Source organism: Terrapene carolina, unplaced genomic scaffold (assembly GCF_002925995.2).
Source record: "Terrapene carolina triunguis isolate 2854851 unplaced genomic scaffold, T_m_triunguis-2.0 Scaffold231, whole genome shotgun sequence".
Lineage (NCBI taxonomy): Eukaryota > Metazoa > Chordata > Testudines > Emydidae > Terrapene > Terrapene triunguis.
In genome coordinates, this window is record NW_020664582.1 from 11,467,890 (window position 1) to 11,484,425 (window position 16,536).

The 16,536-nt window shown below is 37.6% G+C and overlaps 1 protein-coding gene across 1 annotated transcript; it reads right to left on the minus strand.

Annotated features, from left to right (window-relative positions):
- Positions 1–4,218: 4,218 nt before the first annotated feature.
- WSB1 (WD repeat and SOCS box containing 1) lies at positions 4,219–16,252 on the minus strand. Its single transcript, XM_026656593.2, has 9 exons — positions 16,207–16,252; positions 14,235–14,403; positions 12,842–13,110; positions 11,640–11,771; positions 11,060–11,160; positions 8,632–8,804; positions 7,104–7,217; positions 5,997–6,104; positions 4,219–5,356 (listed from the first exon to the last, which is right to left on the minus strand). Exons 1-9 carry the CDS (start codon positions 16,250–16,252, stop codon positions 5,197–5,199), a joined length of 1,272 nt encoding a protein of 423 aa, XP_026512378.1. The 3' UTR covers positions 4,219–5,196.
- Between the last annotated feature and the right edge of the window lie 284 nt (positions 16,253–16,536).

A 16,536-nucleotide genomic window follows, 5' to 3' on the forward strand; every position in this document is an offset into this window, starting at 1 on the left:
ACCAGGCTGAAGCAAGCAACAGCTAAAGCCCAAATCCTGCAATGTACAGTGGTTACTTCACATATGTGAAGTTCCATCTTTATTTCCTCTAGCTACAAAAGCATGAAACCATCAGACATCTTTGGACAACATAATACGCAAGACACAGCCTTCTGAATGACAGAGCGTGACATTGTTAAATCAAAGCAGATGTCATTAGTGCACACACCCAATTAACTGGCGATGGTGCCAGAATAATTGTGCTATATTTGCTGTAAAATAATGTAAAATAAAAAGGTCCCCCGTTCCTAAATGAGACACAAGAAATGATCACTTTGATCTTTTATACTTTCAGTTACATGTGAAGTAATCCCAATTTGACTATATTTGGGCACACTTTGTGAGCAGAACAAATTCTCTCCCCCCCCCCCCCCATCTCAGTCTAATTAAACTAATTGCTTAATGAAACTGAATGGTGTGGCTAGTTAATGATCTCTTGCTGGAAGATAAACGCCAAGGCACTTGAGCATAAGTTAAGGCTAAGCAAGCCATTTTCAAAGCAGGAAATTAAATTTAGTTACCAAGTTAATTGTCTTTCCTATTGCATTTATGCTTCCTGTATCGAGTTATTTTTAAAAATACACAAAACAGGGCTACTGCCTCTACAAGATCTCTGAAGGGATTTAAATTAATATGGCTAGGGGTTGCATCCCTGAAGAAAATATTCTTTTAATCTAGGGAGTCTCTATATATACACATTCTGCTTTGTCACTACAGTTATTTAGGTGAATACAGTGCTAGTAAACACCACGATTACAACTCTGGAGATCTGAGCCCTCTAGTCATTCACAGAACTGGTACAGCATGAGCAGTTGCAGAGTAATGCCCAGGTCACACTACAAAGGTTTTGCTGTAGTAACTATAGCAGTATAGTTAAAACCCTCCTGATGTAGATGCTATCAGTATAAAAGTACTTATTGTGCAGTATAGCTTATACTGGTTCCTCAACTTTTATACTAGACTGGGACTTTTACCGGTACAGCTATGCTACCACATATAGCTATGCTGGCAAAATCTTCTAGTGTAGACCTACCCTAAACTTGCCACTATAGCAACAACCATGGTCAGGGAGCAAGTCTATAAGCAGGAGGTTCAGTCTCTTTGGGGGCCACTGGTTTGCTATCCTCCCTGGTGAGAACAGCAAGCAGGGAATCTGTGCCAAATGTGATATATCTACTTAAGTATTAGAAACTGGACAGAGATGAACAACTCAAATTCACTAGACTAGACCATAGGAGCAGCTATCAGGGGATAACACTGGTAGGTTACAAAAGACCTAAGTCACATGTGACCTGGGAGAAAGGCTCTGTACCTCAAATGTCTTCAACAACCTTGTCATGTGAATTTTAGGCCCCCTACTTTGTATGGTTTGCTTTAAATTAATTAAAATTGCACTAAACCAAAAAAAAAATGCAGGTGGGATAGAGCAACAGACGCTCACTGTACTGCTGTTCAGAAAGCTGCTGCTGTTTCATTAGTTCGGAGCAGACTTATTCAGTACAATTAAGTCCAGCTGACAGGTATTTTTACTCTAGTATGATTGGTTGACCAATTTTGTTTGGCACCATCATGTTAATGGAGTTGTGTACTGCTCTATCGCACTAGCATAACTGTCTCCATCTAAACTAGTTACATCATTTAAGAGAGTTTTAAAAATGTAAGATTGACCTGGTTGACCGGCTGGCAAAATTGACTTACTAGCACTTATAGGACAACCAAAAAACCCCCCCAACCCCTGCACAAAATTTCAGCTACATTAAGATTACATTTGATTCACTTTTTTTTTTAATTGTGGTACTTAAAAAAAGAGAAAGACTTTGGAATTCAGAACCTGTATTGGGATTCCTTGTGGCACCATAGGGCTGGTCTACACTGGGGGGGGGGGTGTCAAAGTAAGATATGCAACTTCGTCTACGGGAATAGCATAGCTGAAGTCGATGTATCTTATTTCGACTTACCTCGGGTCCTCACGGCACGGGATCGATGGCCGCGGCTCCCCCGTCGACTCTGCTACCGCCTCTCGCTCTGGTGGAGTTCCGGAGTTGACGGGAGCGCGTTTGGGGATCGATCTATCGCGTCTAGACGAGACGCGATAGATCGATCCCCAATAGATCGATTGCTACCTGCCCATTCGGTGGGTAGTCTGGACGTACCCTTAGAGACTAACAAATTTATTTGAGCATAAGCTTTCGTTAGTCTCTAAGGTGCCACAAGGACTCCTTGTTCTTTTTGCTGATACAGACTAACACGGCTACCACTCTGAAACCTGTATTGGGATTGGAAGATTATTACGAGTACATAAAAAAAAATGGGCACCTATAACTTCTAAATTAAGGCCTGCTTTTCGAGTTGGATTTCTTCAAATCCTCTAAAACTGTTTTGAGTGGCATGCAAAAGCATGACTTGAACTAGGACACAAGCCGAATATGTCATCAGAGTGTGTGACAGCACAATTCTCGGTAGCTGGTTGGGTGAGTGCCAATAAGTTTGTAGTAGATATGTTAATTTGACTAAGGCAGGGCATTTTTTCTAGGCCCTTTGAAAGTATTTCAGACTGATAACCTCCCACCCCCCAAAAAGTGATAGCCAATTACTGTACTCATTGGTGGATACTCATGGTATTGCCACCCTTACTTCTGTGCTGCTGGCAGCATTCTGCCTTCAGAGCTGGGCAGCCAGAAGGCAACAGCTGCTGTCCCTCTTCTCCCCATGGCAATATTTTTTGTGATCTCATGACTCCCCTACAATAGCCTTGCTGCCTCCCCCCCGTTTGGGTCAGGACCCCCAATTTGAGAAACACTGGATTACGGTGATCAGGCCTAGAGGTTACCTTTAAAAAAAAAAAAAAAAAAAAAAAAAGAGGCTTATTAAACCAATTCCTTTGAAAATCCAGCGAGCTAGTAAAATTTACCTTTTCCTATACATTTGGACCATTTTTGCTGTTTCCTACTAGTTGCCCTTCGCACCCATGCATGTAGGTAGATAGCTTACAATAGCTCAGTTCCCTAAATCACATTACAGAAGATACAGAGACTACAAGAATTGTAAATAACCCTTATATTTAGTACAGATGTGTCTTGTAATCCAACTTTTCTTCCTTAAATTTCTGTCATTAGCTGGAAGTTAACACCCCAGTACAGTTATTGTGCAAGAATTGTGCAAGTCTGCTACACTGTCCATAAGTAACTTTAATCCCATCACTTACAGACCAGTTTTCATTTCCGCTTGGTTCTTGACTTCCCTCATTTAATACGGAACATTTTTCATCCCATTCACCATAGGCTTTTCAGTTTGCAATTGCTTACTTTTATTTCCATATTCAGAAGGTTTTCTTAGCACCTTTTCAAGGCAAACTCTTTCTGCTGTACTCATATTTGCAGCGGGTTTAACTTGCCCATCCCTTCTGAATTCTTCCTTTTGTAGAGTTCCAGTCAATATTCTGTGTTTGCGACAATTAAAGCTCTTTCCCCCATCTCAACCAACTTACTAAATCATTGTTCAAAATCTAGTCTAATATAACTTTCAATGTAGTCCATTTATTATGGATGTCAGATTTTATAATTCTGGAATTTTCTAGCCCACCAGCAAACATTTTATATATGCATGTATGTATAATGTATGTGTTAAGAAGAAAAGCATTGTACGTGTAAGTAACTAGACAGACTATTTCTCCGTGTCTGTATAAGGCCATGATTACACGGGAAGCACTTTACCAAAGTGCTCCTAGGACTTAAGGTAGATGCAGTGTATACCAGCAATGCTGCAATGTTACTAGTATAGTTTATTCCAGCCCCCAAGCCACCCCTATGCCAGTAAAAGCATCAGTATAACTGCATCTACACTAGGACCTTTTGTCAGCACAGCTATCAATCAAGGATCACACTTTACACCCCTGCCTGGCACAGCTATGCCAACAAAAGTAAGGTGTACACATGGCCTAAGAGAATCTTCCATACCTTGGGAAGGTCTTTTGAGAAACTTAAATACTTTCAGATATACTGACATACAGTTTAACACTACCAACCCTCCTTCATTATATGCACTGTATTATGCCCTTGAGGGTTTAGATTATTATCACAATATAGTTAAACACTTTCCACTCAAACGACTTAATTATTTTTATAACCAACACCTCCTTGCATACAAAAAAAGTCACCAGACATCATGGTTTCAGAAAAGTGAGGTTTTTGTACAAGTCTTTAATAAAAAAAACAAAAATATATATATAATCAGGCATTTTATGCAATGCATACATTCTTTATATCTGCAGGTACAGATAAATAACAGAAGGCAGAAGCAAACATTTTGCTTATCGTTGGCAGTTAACCAATATCACCCCCTCAAGAGATATTATAGGGTCACAGAATAATACAAGTCTGTAAACTTCACATATTACAGAAAACATACCAGGCAACAATACAGTAGTTAGATTTCAGAAATTTAAGGATATTTTTCTTAATGACAACCCAGGGTTTAAATTTAATCTTTGTTGTTGCAAAAATTAAGGCCTGCTTTGGATGACAAATGTGTTTGCTAATTGAAGTGATGTTCCGGACTTATATTCTATCTAATCCATCCCTCACTCAACTTACTTCTCTTCACCACACATCAGCACTAATGAAAACTAAGCTGTACCTCCCCACAAAAAAAACTAACATAATTTTGTATCTGTGGATCAGCATCCTGAACCCCAACTAATGTACGTACAAAGCAGTTAAGCTTCTTTAAATCAATATTTGTCTAACTCAGTGTCCCAGAATAATAGCTATCCTTCTGCTTTACAGCACTGATGGCTCTACAGAAACAATATATACACAATATACACTGAATCAGAAAAGCAATTTAGAAGGTCCACTGATAACACAGCTGCTCACATCTACATATGTACATGTTTTCACAGTTAGATTTTAGAAAATTGTCTTGAGAACTTCAGAAATACTTGTACTGTATTTTTCTATAAATAATATTAAAAACTCCACTGTCAAAATGCAGGACAGATTTTTTAGATGTATCAAATTTAAATAGATCTTGAAAACTTGTAGAGTTTGAAGCTTGAAGGCTGTATAAAGCTTGAAGATTCTTTTAAAATGTACCAGTAATTTTACCAGTTTCAGCAGACTGGTCGCATGCAAGGGATTTTGGGTTTTTTGGATTTTTTTAAGTCAGGTAGGAAAGAAACTCCACCACTTTTGAAGGGACAGGCAGGTTCTTGACTTGGCTAGTAGGCATCACTCTTCTAATTGCCATGCGACACAAGTGTTGAAGACTGGACACATGTTTTGGAGTTGCCCAGAAGTACACGCTTCCATCATGCGTTCTGCACACAAACACATAAAAGTCAATTATTCCACAGAACTACTTTCAGAATTGCACACCCTTATAATTCGATAGTTGGGGGAAGGCCAGAGAAATCCTCTCCTCTAAACTACTTGTTCCCTAACTCTAGATGTTAAATAGCAAAGTTGAGACTGCATGCTCTCTGCTCCTGGGATTTTGGGCTGGAGCTGAAAAAGCACGCAGCAGGTCTCACGCAACTCTCTGACACTGAGCTGCTCAGACTATAAATAGTCGTGTACTATGCTAGGGAATTCAAGGGGCCTGTGCAGGGCTGCCTAGTGCAGTGCCTGCACAAGGAGAATTCTCCCCTGGATGGCTAAAGGGCTTTTGCAGCACTTGCACTGTGCTGTTGTAGTGTATATGGGTCAGGCCCACGTTTGTGGCTTGCTTGATCATTTCCTAAATATTAAAAAGAAATAAAGTGAGACTACGCTTGTTCAACTCTCGGTGGTGCTGAACTCAAGGCTTGCTTGACTAAGCTTTGATGCCTCCTTAAAACAATCAAAAGCAACAAAATGGCATTTAGAAATGAGGAAGCTAGAACTGTTAGTTAACATTTCCAAAGTCCTTTAAGGATGAATATTACGGCATAAGTTAAGTATTATTAGCTGTATACTTACCCAGCAGCTAGAACACTGCCATCAGTAGAAAAGGCACAGCAAAGCCCATTGTTCAAAGGTGCAACTTGTACAGGATAGTCTTCTTCAATACTCCAGAACCTCACCATTCTGGAAGGAAAAAGTTAGCTGTTAAAGGTAGAGTAACCAATTTCTTTAATGCAGTACAATAATTTATGAAGTGTTAACCTAACTGAGAAATAAATATATATTTATGTATTTATAATGTACTGTCTTCACTTGCAGTCATGTAGTCCAGTGGTTTTCAACCTTTCATTTGCAGATCTCTAAAAGATGTCAAATGGAGGTGTGGACTAACAGTCTGCAGACCCCCAGGGGTCCGCAGACCACAGGCTGAAAACCACTGATATAGTCAGATATAACTTTATATTTGTGCATCAGACAGATACCAATTCTAAAGAAATATAATGTAAGTGGTTTGAAGAGTTTGCAATAGACACTACAGACTTAGTAACAGCATGCCAAAAAAATTAGGTTACTGCAGCCAAAGAATTTTAACTGATGATCTGAAAGTGTAGACTGAGTCTCAAAACATTAGCAGATGTTATTTCTGCTAGGAGTTCTCAGTATTCATTTTAGCAAGCTACCAAAGCAAGGTAACAGTGTGTTTCCTTGCCTTAGACAGGATGACTTTCCTATCTTCAAAATCTTCTACTTTAAAAACTTACTGTTAGTCTTCATTAACAAAACCATATACAAGTACAAAAGTAAAACAGATGACCCAAGTAACCATACTGATTAATTTTTTCAAGAAAAAATGTCATTCAAACAGACACAGAAGCATGCTACTTCAATGATTTATTGAAATCAAGCTAAACAGAGGGCCTTTATTTCTCCACCCTTTTACAGATATCTTTGTATATTTAGAATGCTATTTAAGTCATCTACCCCTGTACACCATCTCTTGTTTATTTTATATGGCTATGGGAGACAGTTTTACAACAGACCATCATTGAGACAGCAAGGCATTGCTACAAGCAGTCAGTTAGAAGTCAGTTCTCAGTTTAAAAAAATAAGTTGTGCGTAGTACAAGGAATTTTTAATTACTGAGAAGAAGCAAGAGTCTGACAACTCTTTCCTCATACTTACTTATCATCAGCAAGGCTTGCAATATGCAGTCCATCGTGACTAAAAGATACAGATCTAACCCATCTGTCATTCGCTCCCCCAGCAAATATCGGAGTTGGAGCAGGAAACAGATGCCTGTAGACAGACAGACACAGGCTCAGTTAATAGCATAACCATTGAAAACTATGTAGGAGTTTCTGTTAGCCATGATCAGCGATAGACCTCAAGAGAATTTTTTTTTAAATTTAATTAATTTATTTATTTTACACACACATTTGTCTCTGAAGTATGAATTGAGAGATACTGCTACACAGCTCTACAAAGAACACCACAGTATTAGTTATATACTGAAGACACTTCCACTAGTAGGTTTTAAAGCACCAAAGTCTTGAATTACACATTTTCAATTACAGAGAAAGTACTCTCCCAGAACTGAGTTTCGAGCTAATTGTTCATCTCAAAAATAATTTTTCATGTTATAAAACAGGGGAATTAAATAACTACCAGATAGAGCAGTTTTCTCCCAGGGAATAAAATCTTATTGTTTGGTGCCAATATGGTACTTCTCTCACCTTCTACTGTCCAAAGCTGATTTTTTTCTCATTTACTAGTCAAGCAAACCAAGTAAGAATCATGGGACTGGGGACTTCAAGAGGTCATCTAGTCCAGTCCCCTGCATTCTCTTTCCAATTACTGTGCAATTAACAGGCATACCTTAGGTTTTTATAAGATCTTGAACCATTTTAGCAATTCTGTTAGTAAATATTAACTGATTATGATTTGTGTATGTTAAACTCATAATTCTTTGTATACTGAATACTCCCAGAATCCGTGCTTTATTAGCCCAAGTGTGTCTGGATTCTAAGGCCTCAGTGTCTGTTCTTAAACTGAATTGAGCATGTGACCAATGCTCAGCAACTTGTATTGGGCTCTAATTATTCCCTGCTCCTCTCAGTCCGTAAGAGTCCAGGTCTCCAGGAAGGGACCCTTCTCAATTAATGAAGGATGTCTACAGAAGTACCTTATAATAAACAACACCGGGTAATTGATAAGGGGTGCTTATGATCCAATTACATCCTGTGACTGATAAAAGGTATTTATTATTGCAGATGTTTTCTGTTATGAAGGAAATAATGACCCAAAGAAAGATATTTTTAACTCATTAGGAACTGCTGGTTGCCACAGCTGTCAGTAATGATAACTGGATTTGAAATCTTTGTCTCACATCCTATAACTAACTTCCCAAAAACTCTTTCCTTCTAGATGTGAACTGAAATACGCTGTCACCACTTCTCCAGTTACAGAGAGCTGGAACGTATGTTTCCTTCCAGTATAGTGCTATATTAAAGTATTGCCTGATTGTCTTACTTATATAAATAAAACTTTAACTGAGTTAGTTATTTGACATCATATCTTATTAAATCCATACATGCAACAATTCCATAACTTTGTCACTCCTTGCATTTTCATTAGGTATAAACTATGGTCAGATCCTTTTGTAAATTCCAAGAGGGAACTAAAAATTAACACATTTAAATACTCTGCTTACCCAAATTCCATTAGAATAACTCCAATATGGGGATCCCAGACATAAACTCGAGTATCGTAAGATGCAGTAGCCAGTAAAGCTCCATCAGGGGAAAACTCACAAGCTACAACATCGTTGAGATGTCCTTCTAGTTTACGAATCATGGAGTACTTATCCATATCCCAAAGAAAAACCTGAAATTAGAAAAGCTAATGTTATAGCTTTTGCTCAGATACCCAATGCAGCATTTACATTTCTTAACTGTCTGCTAGTTTTACTTAGGTTTATATAAATCAAGCATTATAAATTACTACAATTAAAAATATGCTCGTGTCATACTGAGATTAAAATCAATTTTTTTTTTAAATTAAAGCAGACATGCAAATTCTAACTTAAGTTTGTTAAATGTTATTTACAAAATAAGCCAAAAATATAAGAAAGGCAATGCAATTTAACCATGTAGTTTTACTGAAATCCATGTATTACAAAACTATTTTATTAAAATACACAGAAATAAATAGGGTTAAGCACTACAGTCCCCTCTTTTCAGTAACTACCAAATTTTTAAGAAATATACAGACAGAAAAAGTAAGGTTAACATATTGTTACTCCAGTGGCATCCCCTTTGAGTTTAAGATCACTTGTTTACAATACGCTTGGATCACCGTCAGCCTAGGAAGAGAAACAGATACTGCAAGCAAAGAGAATTTTCACAGCCAAAAGAAATGTCTTTGGCAACATAACAAGGAAGTCTAAGCACATTATTAAAATTTTTTTATGCATCTTAAGTTTAATTATATCAACAACAAAAACATTTGAGTATTGTGATTTACCCAGCTTACTGTAAATCTTACTGCAGAAATTGGTAAAGTATGAGTATAATACTAATTTTGGGGGATTTTACATGCAGTTCTACATTATATAAAACTGCACTGAAGACTGTGCAGAATAGCTTAATATGAAGGATCCACTATGTTTTAATGTAATGTTACAGAAAATAGGCTAACAATTTCTGGGTACAAAACTATATATTAAATCTGTCCCTGTAAGTGCTCTTTAGGGTCTTCCCCCCCCCCCCCCCGCCCCAGTACAATTTTACTTGCAGATTAAATACTAACAATATCTCAGACAGATAAAATGCAAACAACTTAAGTTTAACCAAAGAAAATGGTATTAGTGCCTCACACACTTTACTAAAATGAAACCATTTTTTAAGTCAGTTAGTTATAAGTATCATGTTGACCAGTTTCACTAATAAGACCCCAACATTCCATAAAACTGGAAAATAAAATTTAAGTTTTAGGAGTCATTGGGTTTCACTGCTGTGAAAATTAAAAAATAAAAAGAAAGAAAGAAAAAAGCAGAAAGTGGACATCAACCAGCACCTGCGTACGTACAGTACACCTTGCAGTCGAATGCAAGGTTACTTCGTCCTATGGTAAAGTTCGCCCCCAGCCTGGTAGCCAGAGATGCCACTCTTTCTGCCCAGCTAACACCATTGTGCGCCTGTGTGAGTGGTGCCAGCTTAACCTCAATCACACCAATATTGCTGCCACCACCTGTGACAGGGAAAGCAAGAAGCTTATGGAAAACACACAGCCTAAAAATATCAATGAATACATCCACATCTGTTCTATTTTAAAGGACTAAACTGTTCTCTATCAAATCTGAACTGTTAATTTACCAAACTTTTTTTAAAAATATAAAATGCATTCTAACAATTATCCTAGCTACTAGTCTTCAATGTTCACATTAATTATGGTTTTGCTAATCAATTAACTTTAGTATACTATTCATAGAAACTATATACTAGTCTTTTCCCTTTCTTCTATTTTATACTAATTAATAGTTTTTCAGTGCCAAGAAGCAGTTTATTGTAAAACATGCTTTACCTGCACTGCTTTCAGTTCTCTAGCAGGACATTAGAATACAGATGGAAACAGAACCATATGCTGTTCTTCATTCTAGATGTTTTAGACATATGAGTGCTATTTGTATTTGAGAATATGTAGAAACATTTTTGTTCAGCAGAAGAGACCATGACCAGCTCAGACTTTGAAAAGTCCTTTTAATTGAGCAGGAAATAGAAAGGATAAAATCAACAGCAAGATAATTTGATTAAAACATTAGCCTACATATTCCATTCTTAACACTGCAAGTTTTACTTTCCTTGGTTTTTATTTTATGAACAGATGCAGATGTGCAAGCTACTTCAAAGGATGCTTAAAGTTTCTTCAACTAAAAGCAGTGCAAGTTCTCAGTTCATAAATCAGTATATGAAGGCATCTTAGGTAGTTTACTTCAATTTCTTTCATGCAACTTCTTGCATCATCATAAAAACATTAGAAGTTCATGACACCGAGCACAAGCTTTATTTGTTACTTAGATTTAAAGTGATTATATGCACAATTCAATAATAAACTTATGAACAAGAAACTCTGACACATACTGCTTTACTGGCTCCAACGGAACACAGAATGGAAGAGTCTGGAGAAAAAGCACAGCCATACACCCAATTCTGGTGCCCTCTTAATACCTTCATCATATTTCCTGCAAAGGAAAAAATGGCAAAACTAGGAGCATTAGTTCCAGATTAGTAACCCCCAGGAATAGTCCAAATCCAGTTTTATTTAACATTTTATGCAAGAGATTTTTTGAAAAAGACACTGTACTGTTGTTCTAAACTCCTTTTTTGTTTTAAAGAGACTCTGGCTGTATAAAAGTTACCTGCCATATTGAAATGGCCTCCGAACTCTGTACCTTGACCAGCAGGGTCAGGACACATACCATTGTAAATGGCCACTGAACCTCAAATACATGCTCCTTGCTGAGGTGTAGATACAGTCTGCACTATATGGGATGAAGATTAAATGACTACTACAAGGGGGCTGAGGTCAATAAAGATTTAAAAATCCAAAATATACATTGATACTACTGCTGACGACTGCAGAAAGACTGCTCTACGCTCTCCCAACAGGTGAATTTTAAAAATAAAAATAAATAAATAAACAAACAAAACAAAACTATACCATCATCTTTCAGGTCCCACACTCTTAGCGTTTTGTCTCTTGATGCAGACACTAATATCAGGCTGCCATCTGGGGCAAAGGTTAAATCTCTGACCACTTCAGTATGGTCCATCAGATTAAGGAGGAGTTTTCCTGTTGCACAAGAACGATACCAATTAAGAGAAAGTGCATAGCAATTCTTTTACTCAAATTAAATGCCCACGAATAAAGCTTAAAGATAAAATTCCGTCCTCCTTGCCTACTTCTGGAGACTGGCTAGAGCAGAGATGTATCTAAAATATGTAAAGAAATTAATCTTGTATACATACTTCATAGTGATAAGATATATTTACTCTTTCAACTCTGACTAGGTCTGGAAAAGCTAAACTTCTAAAATCTATACACTAACAAGATTAGATGTCTGAGAACTAATCTAAGTGAATTACCTTTTAACTTTAGATGAATGCATGGTTTTGTTCTTAACTTCAAATAGCAAGTTTTTCAATAGCAACTTCCCTAATATTCATTAAGTAATTTCGCTACTAAGTGACCAGGAGCTAGTTGCGGCCCAATTTAATGGTAATTACAAGTTAGATTGCAGGATCCCGTACCCCCTTGTAGCTTCAAAGGTTACGACGGTCAGCCTATTTTAACAGGATCAGTATTGCTCATAAAAAAGTGGGGCAAGCAATAATTATTTCTAAAAAACCTTCCCCATAACCAAAGTACTAAAGGAAACTCTTCCCTACCTGGAATGCTAGAGTTTTGCTTAAAAAAAAAGAAAAAGCTAAAAATTCAAGTGTCTCAAGTCAAGCACATACTTACACACTTTTATGGACTGAGGCCTAAACTAGTATTTCTTCCCCCATGCCACCCAGTTCTCCGCCACACCCAAATGACACTTCTCAAGTGCATTTCAGGTGAGATTTCACAAAGCAATAACAAGACAGTAATGGTTTGGTATGTAATCTGCCATCTTAGCCCAGAGACACTGAAGCACAACCTGAACCATTTCTCTTTTCAACAGCATTTCTTTAGTACAATTGTAGTTGCAAAGGTCCCTTCTATTTTTTAGGCCTAACTTAGCTCATTTTAACTTCTTTTCAAATTAGCATTCATAAACCAATATATTTAGAATCTAGCTATTATAGTTTATGATATAGCTACAATGCTGCATTGTTAAGTGACAATGGTAAGACATACATTCAAACAAGCTCCCATACCTGTGTATACATCCCATATTTTGATGCGCCCGTTGTTCAAGCCAGTTGCAAGCAGAAGCTGATCTTGCCCAAATTTGAATCGATGCCATTCTATGTTCACACAGCGACTCTGTTTTTCAGGCACTGAAGACCCAAAAGCAAGACTCCAGACTATATCACCACAGTCAATTATATGCTCACAAGGCTTATTTTTTTGACCACTATCGCTGTTCTGTCTTGAGAGTCTTGCATTGACTGAATTTGCAACATTCTTTGTGCCATGCAACAAGCTGTAAAACAAGTCAGCATTTTAGAAATACGTGTTACTCTATAAACACAATGAACTGAGTATTTTATTTCAATAAATCTATAGGCAGTCATAATACACATATCGCTACTGTATCTAAAATACCTTCACTTAAGATTTTAAAATGACTGTCCCTTGTTCCTCAATTGTGAAGAGGGTTTGCCATATCTGAAAACCTTTCCCATTATAGCAATAAATTTTAGTTTCCTAATTCTGCCTCTGTACAGAGCAGTTAGCTTCTTTAACCCTTCATGAAAGATAACATTTTAAATGCTATACTTAAACTGAAAATTTTAGTGAGAATCTGAATGTATATTACAGTTAAGTATTTGAGTTGTTTTTTATATAAAAGACTGGGGCAGGGAGGGATCCTTTCTGTTCTGCTACAACTCACCAATATGCCCTTCAAAACACCACATTTAATTAGAAAAATCCTAGTAAGAGATATTGAAGCCTGCACACACTACTTAATAAACTGAGCACAGTGAAAAGAAAATGTATTTGCTATACAGGGAAACGCAGTTGTCAATCACAAAGAAGTAATTTACCAACTTCCAGATGGACTTAAAAGTGACCTGCAAATTAAACAAAAATGCTGTGGTTTTTTTTTTTTATGATGTGCTGAAAATATGCTGAGAATATTCTGCTTGTTTTTTAAGCTTAGAGATGCCAAGAATATAAGGTCATGTTTCCTGATTTTGTTGGAGAACCAAAGAACTGGAGTGGGAGTTCTCAGTCCTCAACTGAAGAAGTAGGCTATCTGAATCTCTTAAAAGAGCTTCTCTCTCAGTGTTTCAGGAAGTTGATCTGGTGTTAAACAAAAGTACAAGTTTAAAATCACTTCCTCTCTCATTGCACAAGTCTGTCTTTCACTTGTGGTATCAATAGTTCTCCCATTGTCCATAGACTCCTCCTACTTATATAAAAGTCAAGACAATTTATAGATAAAAACCCAAATAACCCAATCTCTCATTTATACATCTTAAAGAAGCAAAAACAGCACACCATCATGTTTATTTATTTGCAGGTCACCTCATATTTCTTTTACAAAATGAAGAAATAGGAGAAAGTAAATTTGATAGCAAACAGCACAATTTTTAATCTTACAAGTTATTAAAGCACTGAGTCCAGGGAACAAGCTTTACTATGCGATGTCCTTGTGACCACGCAAAGTAAGATCCATCAGGTGCAAAGGCAACAGTCCAGTTTTCACGTCCACACTTCTTATCAAAAGGAGATGTTGGGGCTAAAAGTTCTCCTATAGGACGTGATCTTGCTAAAAAACAAAAACAAAAAGGAAATCCCATTTAAAATGTGAACAAGAGATTCAGCATATTTTAAACTTATTACCAAAAATGTAGAGATTTCTGCTGATATTTTTGCTTTAAATCAGAAACTAATTTTAGGCTAGAAAATGGCTGCCTCACAGTAAATTCATTTAAAGTCTTCCTTAGAAGCGACTGCAAAAACTTCAGGTCATTAAACACCAGAAATGTACTTAAATAACCAACAAGAAAACCACATCTCAAGGTAATATGAACCCAGCTGAAAACTCATTTATGAGTCTGTTGAAACTATTATTTAAATTACTCTAACCTCCAGCATTACAGATAGCACCAAAATTTGTCTCTCTCAATTCAAGCAAATATTTCAGTAGAGCTGAATAGAAAATTTACTTGGTGAAATTTTTAATTTAACATTAAGTGTGTGCAAAGTCAGTTACATCGTGTCTCATCACCCTACATAAACAAAACACCACCACTGATGTATTGTCAGGCAAATGGGAGACAGATTTTTATACCAAAAATTCCACTCAATCCCACTTATTTCTAGTGAGTATAGCAGAAGAAACTAGCATCGGGCAATCAGATTAATAAATATTTTTATTCTTATTTACTGGACTCGAACACAGAATATCTTCTCCCTCCAATTTAAGTGGAGTGGCAGTTTTAGTGTCCTCATTACACCAGCCAACAGATTTAAGAGGACAAAATAATGCTTTTCGTCAAATCCATTTTTACAAATGCAAATTTAAAAGGAACGGGTACAAAAAGATCACACATGGTTGTTATGAAATTTTAAAAATGTTTATTAAACATGCAAGTGTTTGTTATGGATTTACAATGTTCCTACTTCAATATCAACAGCCTTGGAGCTTGTGCCTCCCTAATATGAATGGAAGGAATTGTGCAGCAGCCCTGCCCTTCATGACGGGATCAGCGCCCCAGGCTGGTTTCTCACGTGCTGTCTGTATTCATATAGGAGGGAGGAGTTTCTGTGAGTACATGAGAAACCCAACACATGCAATGGCAGCTATTAACCATTCCCAAAAAAGAAATGAACGTTGGTAACAGTAAAAATATGTATTTATACATTGTTTTGTGGCTTAAACAGGGACTGTTTTAAAAAACCACCAGTAGAAAGTGTCCAAAATAGCTAAACAAAATATCATATTTTTTTAAATTAGAAATCCCTTGTTATCCCTTATCATCTGCAGGTTTTTTTTTTTTAATATTACCAAAAATAAAACTTCACATAAAATGTGCACTATTATACATACTCCACAATTTTTTTTTTACAAGTGACAAACAATAGCTTTAACAAAAGAACCACGTTGTCAGACAATCCATTTTTTACTTAATAAGTTGACTGAAATCTGTATTTCTATGGTTTCACACAACTAGCAGCCACCTCTTATTTCAAAACGGAAAAGGCAAGGACAAAGACTTTGCCAATCAAGGCTGCTGCAGCGAGTTAAATGGAGGAGTTGACATGCACCGTCTGAAAAACTCCTCTGTAGCTACGTGTCCTTCCCCCTGCCGTAGAGTACATACTGTATCGCTCTCCCCTCAGCCCTAAGACATCTCAGGATGCTCCGTAATGTGGTCAAAACCTTTGCCCCCCATGGGCACTGGCTGGACCATCCCAAACCAGCGACCACATTATAGATTCTAAGGAGGCGGATAGCTTTTATTTTTTGCAACCACATAGCTGGAAGCCTATAGTACCTTCACACCTTATCAATAGCCAACACTGCCTGGGTTCCTCCTTGGTATCCACACACACACCCCAATCTCACCATCCACTCTCAGACTCCTGGCAAGGCCCCTCTCACTACCCAACATCTCATCCCACTGGGATCCAGGGAGCGCCCAACCCCACCCACTCCCTCCCTGCAAGTCACGATGTATTCCCCCCAGTCTCTCCAGAGATTCTCCCCTCGCTAACTGGCTTCCCTCCAGTGGGCGTGTCCCCCACACCTAAACTGCCATAACCCAACCCCCCCAGCCCACCTCCCCAGGACCCCCATCCCCATCTCTGCCCACATTCTACTCAACCCAACCCCCCCAGCCCACCTCCACTGCCTCCCCAGGACCCCCTCATACCCACCTCCCCGCCTATACCTACA

Excerpts from the sequence above, each read along its gene's own strand:
- WSB1 (XM_026656593.2), bottom strand. The coding sequence starts at position 16,252 with ATGTTGGGTAGTGAGAGGGGCCTTGCCAGGAGTCTGAGAGTGGATG. Across the intron at positions 11,772-12,841 it reads AATATGGGATGTATACACAG|GAAAACTCCTCCTTAATCTG; the intron begins GTATGGGAGCTT and ends CTTGTGCAACAG. Across the intron at positions 8,805-11,059 it reads CCGTTGGAGCCAGTAAAGCA|GTTTTTCTTTGGGATATGGA; the intron begins GTATGTGTCAGA and ends TTCTAATTTCAG.